We start from the raw sequence: 16445 nt of genomic DNA, 5'->3' as shown, positions 1-16445 counted from the left end.
TAAGTAAAGATCATGTTCCATGAAGAACATGATAGTTGTATCTTGGCCAAATATTGTCCTATCCTAACAAACCACACATCAATGGAAAGCTTATTTATATGTATATCATATATCTCACTGGTTTTGTGGTCCAGGGTCACAAATAAAATATATTAATAGAAATACAAACAGTTATTTTAAATTTGAATGAAATTTCACAATGTTGCTGTTTTTGCTGTGTTTTTGATCAAATAAATGCAGCCTTGCTGGGCATAAGAGACTTAATTTACACTTTAACTGGTGTCCTTGTTACAGAGTAATGTGTAAGGGCTGAGCCGCTGTACAGTTCACATAAGTGATGTTGAATGAGGTGGGCTGTACCACTACAGGCTGCAGGAAGCTGATGAAGGTACAAAAGCGTCCTCTCTCCTCCACTAGAGCACGCCGCACCGCCTGCTTCTCTGTCTCCTCCATCAGCAGGTACATGTCATTCACATCATGCATTGCGCTGTCCAGCTGTGGCTGAAGGTCCCCCCGGCCTAAAGGGGGCGACAGAGAGCATAACAGAAAAGAAGGGGGAAAAGGCAGAGGGATGAAATAAGGTGGAGAATGGACAGAATGGAAAAAAATGGCCAAAGAATGAGACAAAACAGAAGGTTGAATGGAAGAATTAGAAGATTACAAAAGACAATCAGAAGAAAAAAAAAAAGAAAAAAAATTTCATGAAAATAATGAAAGGAGGCAGAACACAAGAGAAGATACTGCATTAGATGAGAATCATTCTCTCTTCCAGCCTCCAACAATATGGATGTAAGGTGAACACAGGACAAAACAAACTATTCCGACTAGCACCTACACAACAAACGTAGACAGACGACTCTGAACTCTGCGGTTGAACATCTTCTACTCTTAATGAAACACATGGAACCTCCCAGGGGAAGTTTAAAGGTTAACTCATGCAGACTAGATTGTTAGAAATGGTCGTGACCTTTGCTGATAATTGAAGCAAAGTCAGCTATCCGCAGTAGAACTGCTTCCAGGAATACAAGCAGCATGCATGCTGGGACGGCATCAGCAAAATCATGCACAAAGCAAAACCTCAGGTGTTATAATGGAAGAAAAGAGAAAGGCTGTGATCTTAAATCACTCGTAAGCTGTCAAGCCAAAATGTCATGTGGGGGTTAAATCCAATGACCACAGAACTATCTGCAGACGTGTTTGGGTCTTTTTCAGGTTGAGGCCGGGTTAAAGGGCCATGCAGAGTGACGAGTGAGAAGAATCAAAGTGAGCCACAGATTGGCGTGAAAAAAAACATACTTACCCTGTAGCTCTATGAGAGTAGATAAAAAAGAGAGAGAACACAATGTGGGCGGAATCCAAGAGAGAGTAAAGAATAGAGAGATACAGAGAAACAGAGGAGGGAGAGCACTGTGTTAGGGTTAGTATTAGAAAGCAATTCAGCTCATTTCATGGCCAAATTGTTTCAGAAAAGCCAAACCACCACAGCAAATCTGAACAAAACCAAATTCAAAAATCAGCCGAAAATGTAAGATTTAATGCACAATGGACCCAAAATAAAATCAAATATGTAATCTTATCAAACTGAATGGTCTTATAAGGAACGAGATGCCTGACTTAACAAAATAAATAGGTTGCTTTTCCTTTAACACTGGAGTCTTCCTAGTAACACACAGGATTGTCATCCTATCTTCAAAAGCAGGAATTATTGGCTGCTGGGATATGAACATGAACTGCTTAGCAAATGAGGTGAGAGTTGCACTTCTGCGCTTCAGCCAGCAGAGGGGGTTGCTTACATAGCAGAGGATTGTTTGCCTCATATGAAGGGATCAGTAATTTCACCAAGCACATTGTGCACTCAACAGTCTATGCAGCTTTAACAACACTTCGAGATTCAACCATCCATTGACGACCATGAGAACCACTAAAACGCATTCAACACTGATGACATACGAACAGCAGATTGTTCTAAACGTCAAATAAAACAGCCAGTTTTGACCTTGAGGAAATGTCCTTGACTTATCCCAAACCCATTTCTGCTTTGTAATACGACAATGTTATGTAATATTGATCCATTACTTTCACTGACATTAAAACACTTCTATGCTAGTATATGTGACATTGGACCACAAAACCAGTCATAAAGGTCATTTTTTTCAAATTTAGATTTATACATGATCTGACAGTTGATTAAATAAGCTTTCCATTGATGTATGGCTTGTTAGGATAGGGTAATATTTGGCCGAGATACAACTATTTGAAAATCTGGAGAATCTTGGAAAAAAAATCTAAATACTGAGAAAATCGCCTTTAAAGTTGTGAACCAAATGAAGTTCTTAGCAATGCATATTACTAATCAAAAATAAAGTTTTGATATATTTATGGTAGGAAATGTACAAAATATCTTCATGGAACATGATCTTTACTTAATGTCCTAATGATTTCTGACATAAAAGAAAAATATAATAATATAAATATTATTTTAACCCATAAATAATGGGTTCATTAATCGATAATTTTGACCCATAAAATGTTGTTTTTTTTGCCATTGCTACAAATATACCCCCGCGACTTAAGACTGGTTTTGTGGTCCAGGGTCACACATGTGTTGTTTGTGATCCTATTTCACAGAATAAATTGCCCAAATTTGTTGTGATGCTTACCATTTCATAGTAATATTGTGAATATATTGTGTTACCTTTCCTGGCTTTCTTCTGTAATTTCAAGGTGTCTGAAGATTTCTTCTTTATTTCATGACGAGACCGTTTGTACTCTGTAAAAAACGAAATGTATGAAAATTTTGGGTTACACTTTACTTGAAGGGGTGTGCATAAGACTGACATGACACCTTCATAATCATGACTTGACACACGTCATGAATATGAAGGAGGTTTTATGCATGTTTATGACAACTGTCACTGAGTGTCATATGCTCAGTTATGTAATTTTTAATGCAAAGATGACATTGTTTGAGATGTCTTTGTTATGGGCTATGGTTAGGGGTAAGGGTAGGGGTAGGGTTAGGTCAAATAATGTCATATTTGCATTAAAAATTACATAACTGAGCGAATGACACTTAATGACAGTTGTCGTAAACATGCATAAAAAACCCTTCATATTCATGACATGTGTCATGTCATGATTATGTAGATGTCATGTCATGATTATGAAGGTGTCATGTCAGTCTTATGCACACCCCTTCAAGTAAAGTGTTACCAAATTTTGTAGCACTTTATGTTCCGTGTGTACATACTATGTACTTATTAATAGCAATAACTGGGTTATAACTAGGTACTAACTCTGAACCTACCCCTAAACCTAACCTTAACCCATGTAGCTATACCGTATACTAACCAGTACTTTCATAGGTAAGTACACTGTAAGTACATGTACTATAAAATAAAGAGTAACCGAAAATTTGTATGCTGTTTACTTTGTAAGGACTGACATATGGACAAGAAGGTGCTTAGTCACCTTTGGCATGGTCCTTGTCTAGTTGATTGGCTGTCTTCTTCCAGTCTTCAATACGGTCCTGTAGAGGAGTGATCAGGCTCTCCATCAAAGCACTGAAAGCAATGAAGAGAGGATCATGTTCTCAACTGTTCACAGCTGAGTCAGAGGTTCTCATTCAATTACAAAGCAATATGAACATTCACAAGGAAATATCATCAACCCTGTGGGGGTTCAGACCATGAGAAATGAAGGCTTTGGTTTAAAGTGTGGCTTAGCGTCTAAGGCATCCATTCATTAGACTGTCGGAGGGAATTGTCAGCAGATGTCCTTTAATGAAGTGTGAAAAGTGTGTGTATTTGTGTTCTCTTGTCTTGCCAGTGTCATCAGACTCTGAGAGTGAGTCTTCGATTATAGTGGTGTTGTGATGGTCACATTTGTGCACATGCCATAGCTCAGTGTCAAACAAATAAAACACATACAAAATTCTTGTGTTGAGTATAATCATATGCATACATGTATTTGTGTTATATTTAAGCTTCTAAACTATGACACACAGGAAGTAGATGACAGGAGAAGTGTGGTCGTACTTAGTAAAATGGCGTAGTTTAGCCTCAATGCTGCGATGCCTCATACACATGCGGGTCAGAGCTGATCCGATGTCTCTGGTAGCACCTACAGGAGACACAAATGGCGAAAAAACTGTCAGAACATCACTGAAATTACACATAGGAAACACTATGTGTACAGTTCAATGACCCAAACCAGCATGGTAAAAACAACGGCTGCAGCTCAGAATGTTGTAAGCTGAACTTTAATCACTAGCGTTTTAAAGACCATCACGTGTACAACCTCTAGTCATTCAAATATTAATTATTAACATGGATCAGTAATTTGTACTTGCTTCAGTCCAAATAAAGTGGTTTTAATTTAAAAGACTCCCTGAAGTGTGCATGTAACCTGTAACCACAGTGTAAATTAGGCTATTTTTAGTAGCAGGTTGGGGAAAAAAAACTTTGGAAAATCCTGACCCCAGTATTTATAAGAGGCAGTGTGCTTTCTTCCAAAGAAGGTGGCCCGGACAGCTATTATTTCTTGAAGTGTTTACATGTCAAACTGAATTGTTGAACTGAGAAGTCTGTAAGTGTTGCCTGGAACCGCACCAGCTCTTTAGATTTAACTGTACCATGACCTTCAATATAAGAAACAACTGATTATTTATTACAATCTAAAAACACTGTGTATCTCATAAGACTGTGAAAATTTGACTGGCAAACTATCTCAATGTCATGTTTAAATTTGTAATTATAATAAACATTAAAACTGTATGCTTCCTTATCACCAGAATTGCTGCAGGGGGTGATTTACCCATCTCTTCTGAGCATTACTTTCATCTTATTCACAGGTCAATGAAAATTTACATTCCAGCATTAAATCCTGGTCTGTGCTGACCTCAGATCTCAGGTCTCCAAACTAGGGACTGCGTTTCAGCCAGATTCAGTAATCTAAGCCTTATAGAGTTGGCCTAGGCCCATGTCAAAGAGGCACACACCCTAAAAAAAACAACAACCCTGACCCTCAAAAGGTAATGTGCCTTAAACATTGGGTTGAAGACCAAACTATTTTTTACTATGTATGGATAATGATATACACATATTTATATCTTACTGGTATTTATTCTGTATAATCTCTTTAACCTGAATTTATGTTACATATAACACCCAGAGGTAACTGTAAGTACTTTTATTACTTTCATTGCTCTTTTAAGACACTAATTTGGATCTAATTTATGTTTCTTAAGTGTCCACATTGTCACAGCTCTTTCTGCTATACAATTTCTGACGAGAGATAAAAAAAAGACCAAAGTGAGGCTTGAATTTAATTGTACACAACTGAGAGTAGAGGATTATACATTGCATGTTAATACCATAGCTCACATTGGAAGAATTTGATGAGACACATTTGAGTTTTTATAGAAATTTCTGACTTTTATTGCAGATGTTAGTGTCTTGACAAACATGAGCATAGTTTGAGACATTGTTGAGATCATTTGACACTCTAGAGGAGACATGTGAGATCACAATTCTACATTTGAAGACTTCAGATGCAAAATCCTCTAAGTGCCATCTGAAATTTTCATCTAAATTTTAGCATTTTTATCAGGCTCCTATATTTTTGTTCAGTTATTTCACTTTAATGGCATAGAAAAGGACCTATACATTGCCATTAAAGTGAAATTACTGAACCTAAATATAGCAGCCTGATAAAAAATTCAGACGGCACTTAGAGGCTTTTGCATCTGAACTCTTAATTTCTTCTCCATTTAATCTCATTGCTGTCTATGGGGAACAACTGAGATTTAAGAGATCTCATTTGTGATTTTTCTTTCCTATGCAGCTTTAGCTTTGTTAGCTAGTTAGCGCGGAATGATTTGCATACAATCACTATATATTGTATACACACAAATGAATTCTGTTAAAGTGCATATAATTGTAACTGTAAAAAAAAATCAGACCAAACAAAAAGACCAAAAACAATGAATCAAATATATAGATGCATATAGTAGGCTACATATATGGAACAAACATATAGCATTGACGTGCCTTTGACTCTTGTGTCTATTATCCATTGCCATTTTGCGATAACAGTAATTTGTTCACTAACACAAATTTTCTGCATGGGCGCAACGAGTTAAACATGCATGCATGCCAACACACGCACACACACACACACACACACACACACACTCAGAAGGGCACACATGCATACAAACACAGTGTTTCTCCAATGAGACTCTAGTAAGCCACAAGAGAAGCTCCATTCATAATTAACACATTCCTGCCTCTTGCCTCCTGTTCTACCCAGCAACCATTCACTAATCCATCCATCCCACAGAGCGGAGTGAGATGATACAGTGTCTAAAGCCAAAGTGCCACCGTACCTTAAGATAGTGACAGAAAATTACAAAAGACAAAAACTTGAAAAGAGAAAGTGTGAGAACGGAAAAGGATCAAGTGAGGTGTTCTTCACACATTTTTAATTGCTTCTGAAATGAGACCTCCTTTAGTGAGACATCCCTTTTTTCTTTTTTTATTCAACTCGTAATTCTTAATCAAAATGTCCCTAACTCAATGTTCCAGGTGAAAATGTCACACTTCTCTCTGGTGACAGATGTCGGACTTCTCCAATCATTTAATTGATTGTCCAAATAAACCCCACCATTTTCACAATCGTCTGCAAGCGTACATTCAGATCTGCCTGCTTCCAATCAACAACCAACGGGTCCTCCTAAATTTTTCTTTTTCATTAATCTATTTAATTTGAATGTACCTCAACATATGGAAGAAAAGAGCTGTCACTACTTTCATTGCAAAAGAAAGAGAGCTAGCATCTGGCTAACGTTGCGTGTACTCAGTTTTCCCATTGTGTGTCTTTCGCAAACCATTTCAGAGAAAATATCAGATTGAAATGTCTCTGATGGCCACTTGAGAATGTCCAGCCCAGCGTGTGTCTGAAGCAGTGTACTGTTGTCACCGCAGTAATCTGTACAGAGTGGCAGTATTCACAGAGTGCTGTCGCCTCCATCTGTTACAGCAGCCTGTGTTTACTGTTGGCCTCATCGCCATGACCCGCACTGCCACACTAGCCCCCACATATTGTTTTTCTCATGACATTTAATCACCAAAATGTGAAAATGACGATTCTGAGAAAAGATGAGTGGAAAGAGCACAAGTTGACAAACACATGGAATGATGTAAAAGAGTGGATGAATTTACCATCTTCCTCATGAATGTCTGTATTTGTCTAAACAACTTCTCAGTGCCCAAACAAAGTTTGAGATTTTCATCAATACATGACATCATCAATACAATGAATATACCAAATTAATATCAATTTAAAGTCTCATTACTAGGTATGCATAATACACAAGGACCACGTAGGTTATCTGCCGATATTACTTTACGATATTACTCTACTATATTGTTGTGGTATCTGTCAAAACTGTATATACACTACCGTTCAAATGTTTGGGGTCAATACGATTTTTTTTTTTTTAAAGAACGGGTGATTATTATTCAGCAAGGATGCTGTTAATCAAAAGTGACAGAATAACATGTTATAAAAAATAACTATTCAAAATAAATGCTGTTATTTTAATTTTTCTATTCATTAAAAAATCCAGAAGAATATGTTGCAAGGTTTCCACAAAAAAAAAAAAAGCAGCACAATACTGTTTTTAATACTGATAATAGGAAATGTTTCTTGAGCAGCAAATCAGCATATTTGAATGATTTCTGAAGGCAAATTCAGAAAACAGAAATGAGAAAAAGATTTCTGAGACAGAAATGGATGAAATCAGTCTGTTGGGAACAAGCAGCAACCTTCCGGTCTCTCTCGTGAAACCAACACGGAAGTGACTAAAACTGCAATTCATCGACTGGCCGCTAGAGGCTGGCTCCAAAAGGGAGTCAGTCCCATAGACCCCGCCATGTTAAAATGCCCAACTTAACAGCAGAAAAAAATATGTTTACAGCCTGGTACAAAAAGTGGTTTTGGTCTATATAGCTATTTTGCCCTTCATGACAACTGTGATGGAGGTGATTTTTTTTTTATAACTCATCCGTTTAAATTATATTAAGCCTTAAAGTTCTGCATAATTAAGGGCGTGGCCTCTTGAGTGACAGGTGGATTGACGCTGCTGTTACTACTGTCGAGCTAGGTGGGCGTGGTTTCAGCAACTAGCTCCACCCACATCCCCGTCTCTTTGCCCATTTTCGATTATCCGGGAGTGACGCGCTGCCAAGATGGTGGCAACCGGCTCCGCCCACTTTGAGCTTCGAAAACGCTCTTCAGAAACCTACGGGTGACGTCACGGACACTACGTCCATGTTTTTATACAGTCTATCGTTGGAAATTCCTTCTGTGGCTTCTGAACTTAATTGAATAGAGTAACTGGATAAACAAGGCCATTTACTTGGCTGACGACCAGCAGAAAGACATACATAGCACTTACACGAGAGAGAGAGAGCGAGAGAGAGAGAGTGGCAGGTCTATAATGTTGAGCTAAGGTTTCATAAATAGCTGATGTACAAGTGCATTTACTCAACTCAAGCTATCATCGTTAATCTTGACTTGCTGTCTCATGGTAAACAAAACAAATCTGAAGATGACAACAGTGAACACACAATATCAACTTTTAGCATAAAGGCAACCATGAAACATGCTTCTCAGTTGCAACAATGCTAAAGGCAAATAAATATATATCCTTATATATTGTAATTTAAAATAGAATATATGGATATATATATTTATTTGCATTTAGCATATAGTTTTTAATTATATAAATATATAACCATATACTGTATATACTGTAGTTTAAACTGGAAGATGAAGTCCTTCCATCACCTCCACCTTCCACATAAATATGGAAATATATTTATAAAAAATAAATAAATAAATAAACACTTCCGGTACCTATTGTTGCTGATGTCAAAGACTGTGAGGCCAATCCAATGCAAATTCCTCATAAACCATAAAACAATTCACATAAAAACATTCAGCTGATGTGATATTAATAGTTGTGTATGGCATTTTTCTTTGTACAATAAACAATATTTGTACTGCAATGGTTCACCATTTGATGTTCAATGTAAAATCTAGGTAATCAGAAGCAGTTGAGCACCAGTGGCACAGAATAGGAAATATAAAGCAGAAGATCTACTGAGCCATATACAGTAAAGGAATGAAAACAGAAACAGCTGTTACGGCTCTGCTAATGTTCAAGTAAGAAACAAATTATAACTGTTTACACTAACTGTATGGGCAGTTAGCCAATTTCTACTGTCCAGCCTCTTTGCTGTTTCCAGGGCAACGGATAGTGAGAAATGTAGAGTCTCAGGACAGACAGGCCAGTGAGTGGTGCAAAAATCAATCAGTCTGTGCAGAATGACGGGACAGATGCCGCCATGACAGGACACTGCGCTGCTCTCCAAGAATCATCTATTACTACAGCAGCCTTCTTTTAAAAATCATTTGACATTTTTAAAAATAAAAAAAATAACAAAAGAGCCAGCACACTCTTATGGAAACTTGTAATTATTTATTTTACATTTTACTTGTACGTTTTCGTACAATCTGCTTACACCCCATTGAAGTTTTGGCTTTTTTTTTTCTTTTTCAGAAATCGTACATTTTTATGTACAAATTCATACAGATTTGCCACCAATTCGCCAAAACGTAAAATTGTTTTCTCATGAGATCAAGTTGAAATGAGTAGAATCAAATTAAATATTAAAAGTCTGGCAGATACATATGAACTGATAATTGTTTTCATATTTTGGTCAATATCTGATGATATTAAACATTTTTACACTACTTTGTCCAAATAAATAAAAAATAAAAAAGTATCACTTTATTTTAAGGCCCAATTCTCACTAGCTAGCATGCATATTACTAGCATATTGGCTGTTTATTAGTACTTATAAAGCACATATTAATGCTCTGCTCTTCATGATTATATTTCAGATCCCTTAATCCACCTCATACCTAAACTTCACAACTACCTTAATAACTATTGATAAGAAGCAAATTAGGAGTTTATTGAGACAAAATTCATAGTTAATAGTTAGTCAAAATATATCACTGAATATATAATCATAATGTAACAGCATAATAATGCAAGAAGGCCTACACACTTCCAAATGACAACAAACTTTTAATTTTTAAGAATATTTAGATCATGGAAATTAAGTATCAAAATATTAGATACCTTAAAAAACTTGAATAAATAGTAAATAAACTTTTTCTAACAAAAAGTGCAAAGTAGCAAGTAGAAAAAAAGAAAAATGCACGGCTTTTTCCATCTACAGATTTTTCCCTGACTTTCTTTTCTCTGTAAATTAAGGGTGCACACTATTGCTGAAAAACACAATCACGACTTAGCAGTCAGATCCTTAAACCAAGATCATATCTGCAGATGAAACTTTTTTTGTAGAAGCATTTTTTAAATTTGAACTAGCAACTCATGACTACACCACGTTATGTACGAGAAGCTGCAAAAGACACAGGCACAAGTGGAATGTACAAAACATGGTGATATTCATTTTTATGTAAATATAATGGGCGATATATTGCATCACCAAAAATGATGGAGGTCATGTACATATATTGCGCGATAAGTCGATATATTGATTATTGCGACAGGCCTAGTGACAAAAACACTAAGAATTAAAACAATTTGTTTTAAAATATACAAGTTAATTTTGCCATGAAATATCATGTAATGAAATACCATCTGTACAGTTTCCACCACAGGAGGAAAAAAATAAAACATTAGAATATGCATGAAAAGTGATTTTATCATATCTTTCTCCACCTGTATCATTCTTTCCCTCCCCCGCCATTTCTCTTCCTTTCAATGTCCTCACTACTCACCGAACCCTTCACCACCCCTTAGAAGTAATTCAGACATCCCTTCTTTTCTCCGTCATGAGACCTGATGATGTGTGGCACATGCTGCCTCATGACTCCCCGTTGAGCTGCTGAACATGAAAGTCTGTCAGAGAGGCTTCAGCCTTCAGGGCCTCAAACCCCCACTCAGACCAGCCTCCAACTTTCCACAACATCCCTGCCCTCATTTCCCCAGACCTTACAACCTTTGATGCACACTTTTTCCTGCTAATAAATTACTACTGATAATGAAACAGGTGCTTTGATATGTGTATCTCAATCAAAACAACATACAATTCTACTGTAAGTCATGCTCACTTCATATACTGACACTTTACTAGAATAGCATGTGTGGTAATATGGTCTCCAAAAGTACAGAAGTATAAATATACAACATAATCCACCTCTCTGGCTGGTTTGTTTGCAGTTCTCTGACTTGAAGGAGACATTAGAGTTGTCCTAAACCACAACAATCACATGAGATCGAACCACATCCGTACACTTGTGTATAAACACAGAATAGAACTGACAGAACTGGTCAACAATCACTGAGGAGGCAGCTGTCAAACAAGAGTTGTCTTTCCCACACACTTAATGAAAAAAAAAACACATTTCCATACACATGCAGCATCAAAATAAATAAATAAAAATAAATAAAAGGGAAAAAAATACCTATATTAAAAATTATTATTATTATAGAGCCTCAAATTAATTCAGTCATTCAGTGAGGAAGAATGGAGATTATTTACATCCTTCACATCAAGCTCATTTTTCATAAACTATCATGTTAACCTCAGTAAGGTAATGGTGTTTTCATCATTTCCACTCTCTCTCTCTCTGGATCATACACAAGTGTTTCCTCTGCTTTGCTCCTATGGCTCTTTGCCCTTCTAGCTCATGCTTTGCCATAGCAACAGGAGACATGAAATCCGCTGAAGGATTTGTGCCCGCCCCCTTTCTTCTCTCTGCACCATTCATATAATGCAGACATGCCCTCACACAAACAAACATACTTAGGGTTTCATTGTCATAAAACCGCATGAACATTCTCATACTTTACACAGTCAACAAAAAAATAGAACAGGGCTTCTATTAAAGCTTTACACTGAGCACAGCAGCGTCACAATGATAGTATGTTTCAAATACAGGCAACAATTAAGAACGATTATGAAGAACTGGGTCTCAATGGTCAGATGGGGTGTAGTGGGTGCTTGTTTGCTTGTTTGTACAGTATGTATGAGCCCCAATAGTGTAAACCACACAAGGTGGCCTAGTTCCCAGGATGGTCTCTTTGCATCAGGCATTTGTGCACATCACGAGTGCCCTGATTACACAATTACTACAAGAAAATATAATACATAAAACACAAAAAAAAACATTCTAATACTCAAAAGTAAATATAATATAACATAACGGGCATGTAGAGATTTCATACGTTTGATGCCTCAGTGCAGGCCATCCCATAGATCAGAGGGTGTGAATGAGGACTGAATTTCACCCACTACTCTAAAAAAATGTCAACCAAATTTCATATTAAAGCTACTCATAAATGTGTTTCTAGCCCATAACCAAGGCAAATTAATTTCCTTATGCAGCGCTGCCAAAATCAGTCTAAGCACAAAATATTCCTTTCAGGGGATCCAGTGTGCTAAGTTAACATTAGTGACTGAAGTCAGGATAAAACCTTGAATATTAAAACATGTTAAAATCACTTCAAAACTCAATTTTCATCTTTTCCTTTAAAAAAAGGATATCCTCAAAGCAAGAAAATACAATATGAGAAGCAGCATATCATAAATATTTAGTGGATTAAGTTGACTTTTTCTTACTAAAATTACTTTAAAGTCGGCATGAATTGAAAATCCACCCTATTTATGTTCTACAGGCATGTTACTGATCTTATTGCCAACAATTCATCCATGTATATGTTTATTTTTTACCAACTTTTTAAATTAAATAACACAACTGGTGAAACCGACTTCTCTTTGGTTACGCCAGACTTCATTTTTGGTTCGCTCCAATCATTTAGTCTGCTTGAACCCTGTGCCTTTCTTACACTCGACCTCAAGCTTGCAGTCAAGATCCGCCTCCATCAACAACCAACAGACAGAACCATGTCCCCTCTCTAAAAAAATTTTTTTGAAAATCCATTTCACTCAGACACATGTCACAATACAGAATAAATTATCTGTCGCTACTTCTGTTACATTGCAACTTTAAGCATACATCTCCATTAATTGGGTTAGATTTATGCATTAAACAAGAACAGCTATGAAGGGACAACATATTATTTCCATATCTTTGTATGGTCTTGATTTGTACAGACGTGCAGTTGTTGTAAAAGAGGCATAAATACACTATATACAGCTAAAGAACAGTACTGTGCTGTTTAAGTGTGCAGGCTGCAGGCAAAGCAGAGCTAACAGGAAGAAAGAGAAAGACTGAGACAACAAACGCTGACTGCAGCAGCACATGAAATAGCATAATTCATGCAAGCCTTGATTCCCCTCCCAGCATGCATCTGTACCTCAGAGCTTCTGCCCCCAAAAAACTGCTTCTGATTAGACTGAGATGCTCAGAAAGTGCAGCACAGAGAATCACTGACAATTACTGACACCGAAATCTGCGCCAGAACTGACACTGCGTGAATTTCATCAAATAAATAAAAGGAAGAGTACATGAATAAAAACATGAACTGAAAATAAATGTTAAAGCACCGTAAAAAGCGATTGTTGGGAAAGCAGGGTTGATCCGACCCAATTTAGGTTGAAAATCGTTCATTATGCGGACATGAAAAATAGCAAGCATGTCATGCAAGGTCCAACCGTTCTCTGAGTTCCACCTATCTGTGTTTGCGGTGCTCATGAAAGGAATATGTGTGGAAAATAGAAGAAAATTAATTGAAGCAGAGAGGAGAGAGAACTTTGAAACTTACTGCAGAGACAAGTATGTTCTTTTTTTGTTGGAGTACTTTCTCGCACACCAAAATCACTCAAGTAGTGACTGGATTCTAGTGAACTGGCAGGAACTGAAAAAGACGGAATGGCTCTTGAGAGGAGTGATTAAAAACACTTTCATCATGTCGATTTGCTATAATGCACATTTTATTCCTGACTTTCAATGTTTATTACAGGCTTTTAGTCAGTGTGTTTCTTGGCTGCACTCAAAGCCTGCGGCTTTGGGCATAATAGAACTATTTTCATAAATGAAATAACTGGTCAAATTTAGAAAGTTATTTAATATTCAACAGTGTTGATTAAACTTTTAAAAAGCAACTTTATTTAACTGAATAAGCTGATAACTCTTGATTTGACCTTTTCTGCACTTTTTCTCACTCATGTACAAATGTACCAGTTGTTTATACTGTTGCCTATAGATTTTGTCCCAGATCGCCCTCCAGTGCCCGCTCCTCCAGAGCACCCCCCAGAATTCCTAAGTTTCCTCAAGGAATCTTTTTTTTGGGGGGTGGGTGGGATATGGCCATGGTGGCCGAGCCGGCTAAGGTCACGGAGGATCCGCCATGACCTCCTGAGTCCCCTGCTCCGCCATGGCCTCCTGAACTGCCTGCTTCGCCATGGCCTCCTGAACCGTCTGATCCGCCATGGCCTCCTGAACCGTCTGATCCGCCATGGCCTCCTGAACCGTCTGCTCCGCCATGGCCTCCTGAACCGTCTGCTCCGCCATGGCCTCCTGAACCGTCTGATCCGCCATGGCCTCCTGAACCGTCTGCTCCGCCATGGCCTCCTGAACCGTCTGATCCGTCATGGCCTCCTGAACCGTGTGCTCCGCCATGGCCTCCTAGTCTGCCTGCTCCGCCCCGAACTCCCTGATCTGCCCTGGAGGCCTTCCCTGTCTCCACCCTGTTCCTGCCCTGCACCAGCCTCCAGGGTGCCCGCCCCCCTTCCCCGGTGGTATTGTCACGGCATGGGACGCGCCTTCCGGGAGGGGGGAGTAATGTCACGTTTATGGTCGGTTTTGTTTTTGTTTTCCCTGTGTTTCCATGCCCTTATTTGGTCCTTCCTGTTCCTGATATAATTGTTTCTAATTTGTTCCAGGTGTTCCTTGTCATTTAGTTATCCTCATCACCTGTCTGCCCCTCGTTATCTGCCCTATTTAAGTTCGAGCCTGTTCTGTTCTCCCTTGTCTGGAATTGTTCATGTCAACCTTTGCGACGTGTGTTTTCCTGTTCCCTTGGATAGTATTAAAGTCTACAAGTTTGAATTCGACTCTGCGTCTCCTCGTTCCTTGCTCCGTGCTCCTCACAGTAGCAGACCTTGACACTTCAGGGTCTATCAATTGCAAGTAAAAAAATTAAGACAAAAAAATTGTCATTTTACTACTCTCAAGTACAATATATTATTTTAAACATTGCAGTTATATTACAATTTCTGTCTTAATAATAATAAGCTATCTGGTGGTGATTATTATTACTATAATTATTTCTCATCATCATTATTATTATTATTTGCTGTTGCTACTGCCTAGTTCTACCATTAAGGATACAGGAACCCTTATACTAATAATACTAATTAATATGTAAGTCTGTGACATATTTTTTTTTTTACTCTTGCACATAAAAAACATGTATCCATATAATTTCCATCCACTTGCCACCAGAGGTCGCCCTTCCATGATATTGACTCTCGCACCACACAGACCGTTACACATCACCCTGGACTACATTTCCCATGTTCCATTGCACTGATTACACTCACACCTGAAACCAATTACACGCTCACCTGAATGCTATTACACACACTATATAACACATACCCTGATCCTGCTCTAGTTGCCGAGTATTGTTCTGCATTTTTCACTCCTCAAGTGTTAGCTGCCTTACCGAGCCATTCCGTGTTTTCTGGTTTAGTCTCGTGTATTGTTGTGCATTTATCCCTGTTTAGCGGATAGCTACCTTACCGAGCCTGTTTAAGTTTTCATCGTTTTCTTAGTCTATTCTTAGTCTTGCCTTGTCTGTTTTCCTGGTCTCTGATTCATGCCACGTATCTTGGATTAACCCTTTGCTTGCTGTTTCTGACTCTGTTTGCCCCTGCCTGGACCTTTGCCTTCTACCTGTATTTATCTCTTGCCTTGCCTTCGATATACCTGTTTGCCATTTTCTGACCCATGCCTGTTAAAACCACGTCTCTTAATAAAAGCTTGCATATGGATCCGCATGTCTCTCATCTTATAACAGAGAGTGACTTGTAAGGTCAGGTGAGGTGCAGCACTGAGTCAGTGTGTGTGTGTGTCACTTTGCATTACAATAACGGCTGACTACGGTGGTGAACCATACCTGACATCATGATCAACACCAGGTTACACTCTCTCAGATCTCACCACTTATGTCATTCTGGGATTTACCCAAAACTTTCACTTGTAATATCATTATTGGAAGTATTCAATATTTTGCATTTTCCTGTCCACATACAATACTATTATATGCAGACAGTGGACTGACATTCAGGGACATGTATATAGGCTGTCTCTCTGGATGACACTGCCCTCTTCTTTTATTGGCTTGAGACCAACATCTGAGACATTATCTGAGA

General features: G+C 38.1%; 1 protein-coding gene across 1 annotated transcript in view; it reads right to left on the bottom strand.

The window, feature by feature from the left end:
• Positions 1-288: 288 nt before the first annotated feature.
• LOC107562505 (MTSS1-like protein) overlaps positions 289-16445 on the bottom strand; it is a 68879-nt gene continuing 52722 nt past the window's right edge. The window contains exons 4-8 of the mRNA XM_016247134.1: positions 4038-4122; positions 3472-3563; positions 2696-2770; positions 1301-1309; positions 289-518 (exon numbers count right to left, since the gene is read on the bottom strand). Coding sequence (XP_016102620.1) covers positions 289-518; positions 1301-1309; positions 2696-2770; positions 3472-3563; positions 4038-4122 — 491 coding nt within the window. The remainder of the gene's footprint in view (positions 519-1300; positions 1310-2695; positions 2771-3471; positions 3564-4037; positions 4123-16445) is intronic.

Source organism: Sinocyclocheilus grahami, unplaced genomic scaffold, assembly GCF_001515645.1.
Source record: "Sinocyclocheilus grahami isolate Dianchi unplaced genomic scaffold, SAMN03320097.WGS_v1.1 scaffold826.1, whole genome shotgun sequence".
In the NCBI taxonomy this organism is placed as follows: Eukaryota; Metazoa; Chordata; class Actinopteri; order Cypriniformes; family Cyprinidae; genus Sinocyclocheilus; species Sinocyclocheilus grahami.
This window is presented reverse-complemented; position numbering and strand designations above follow the sequence as displayed.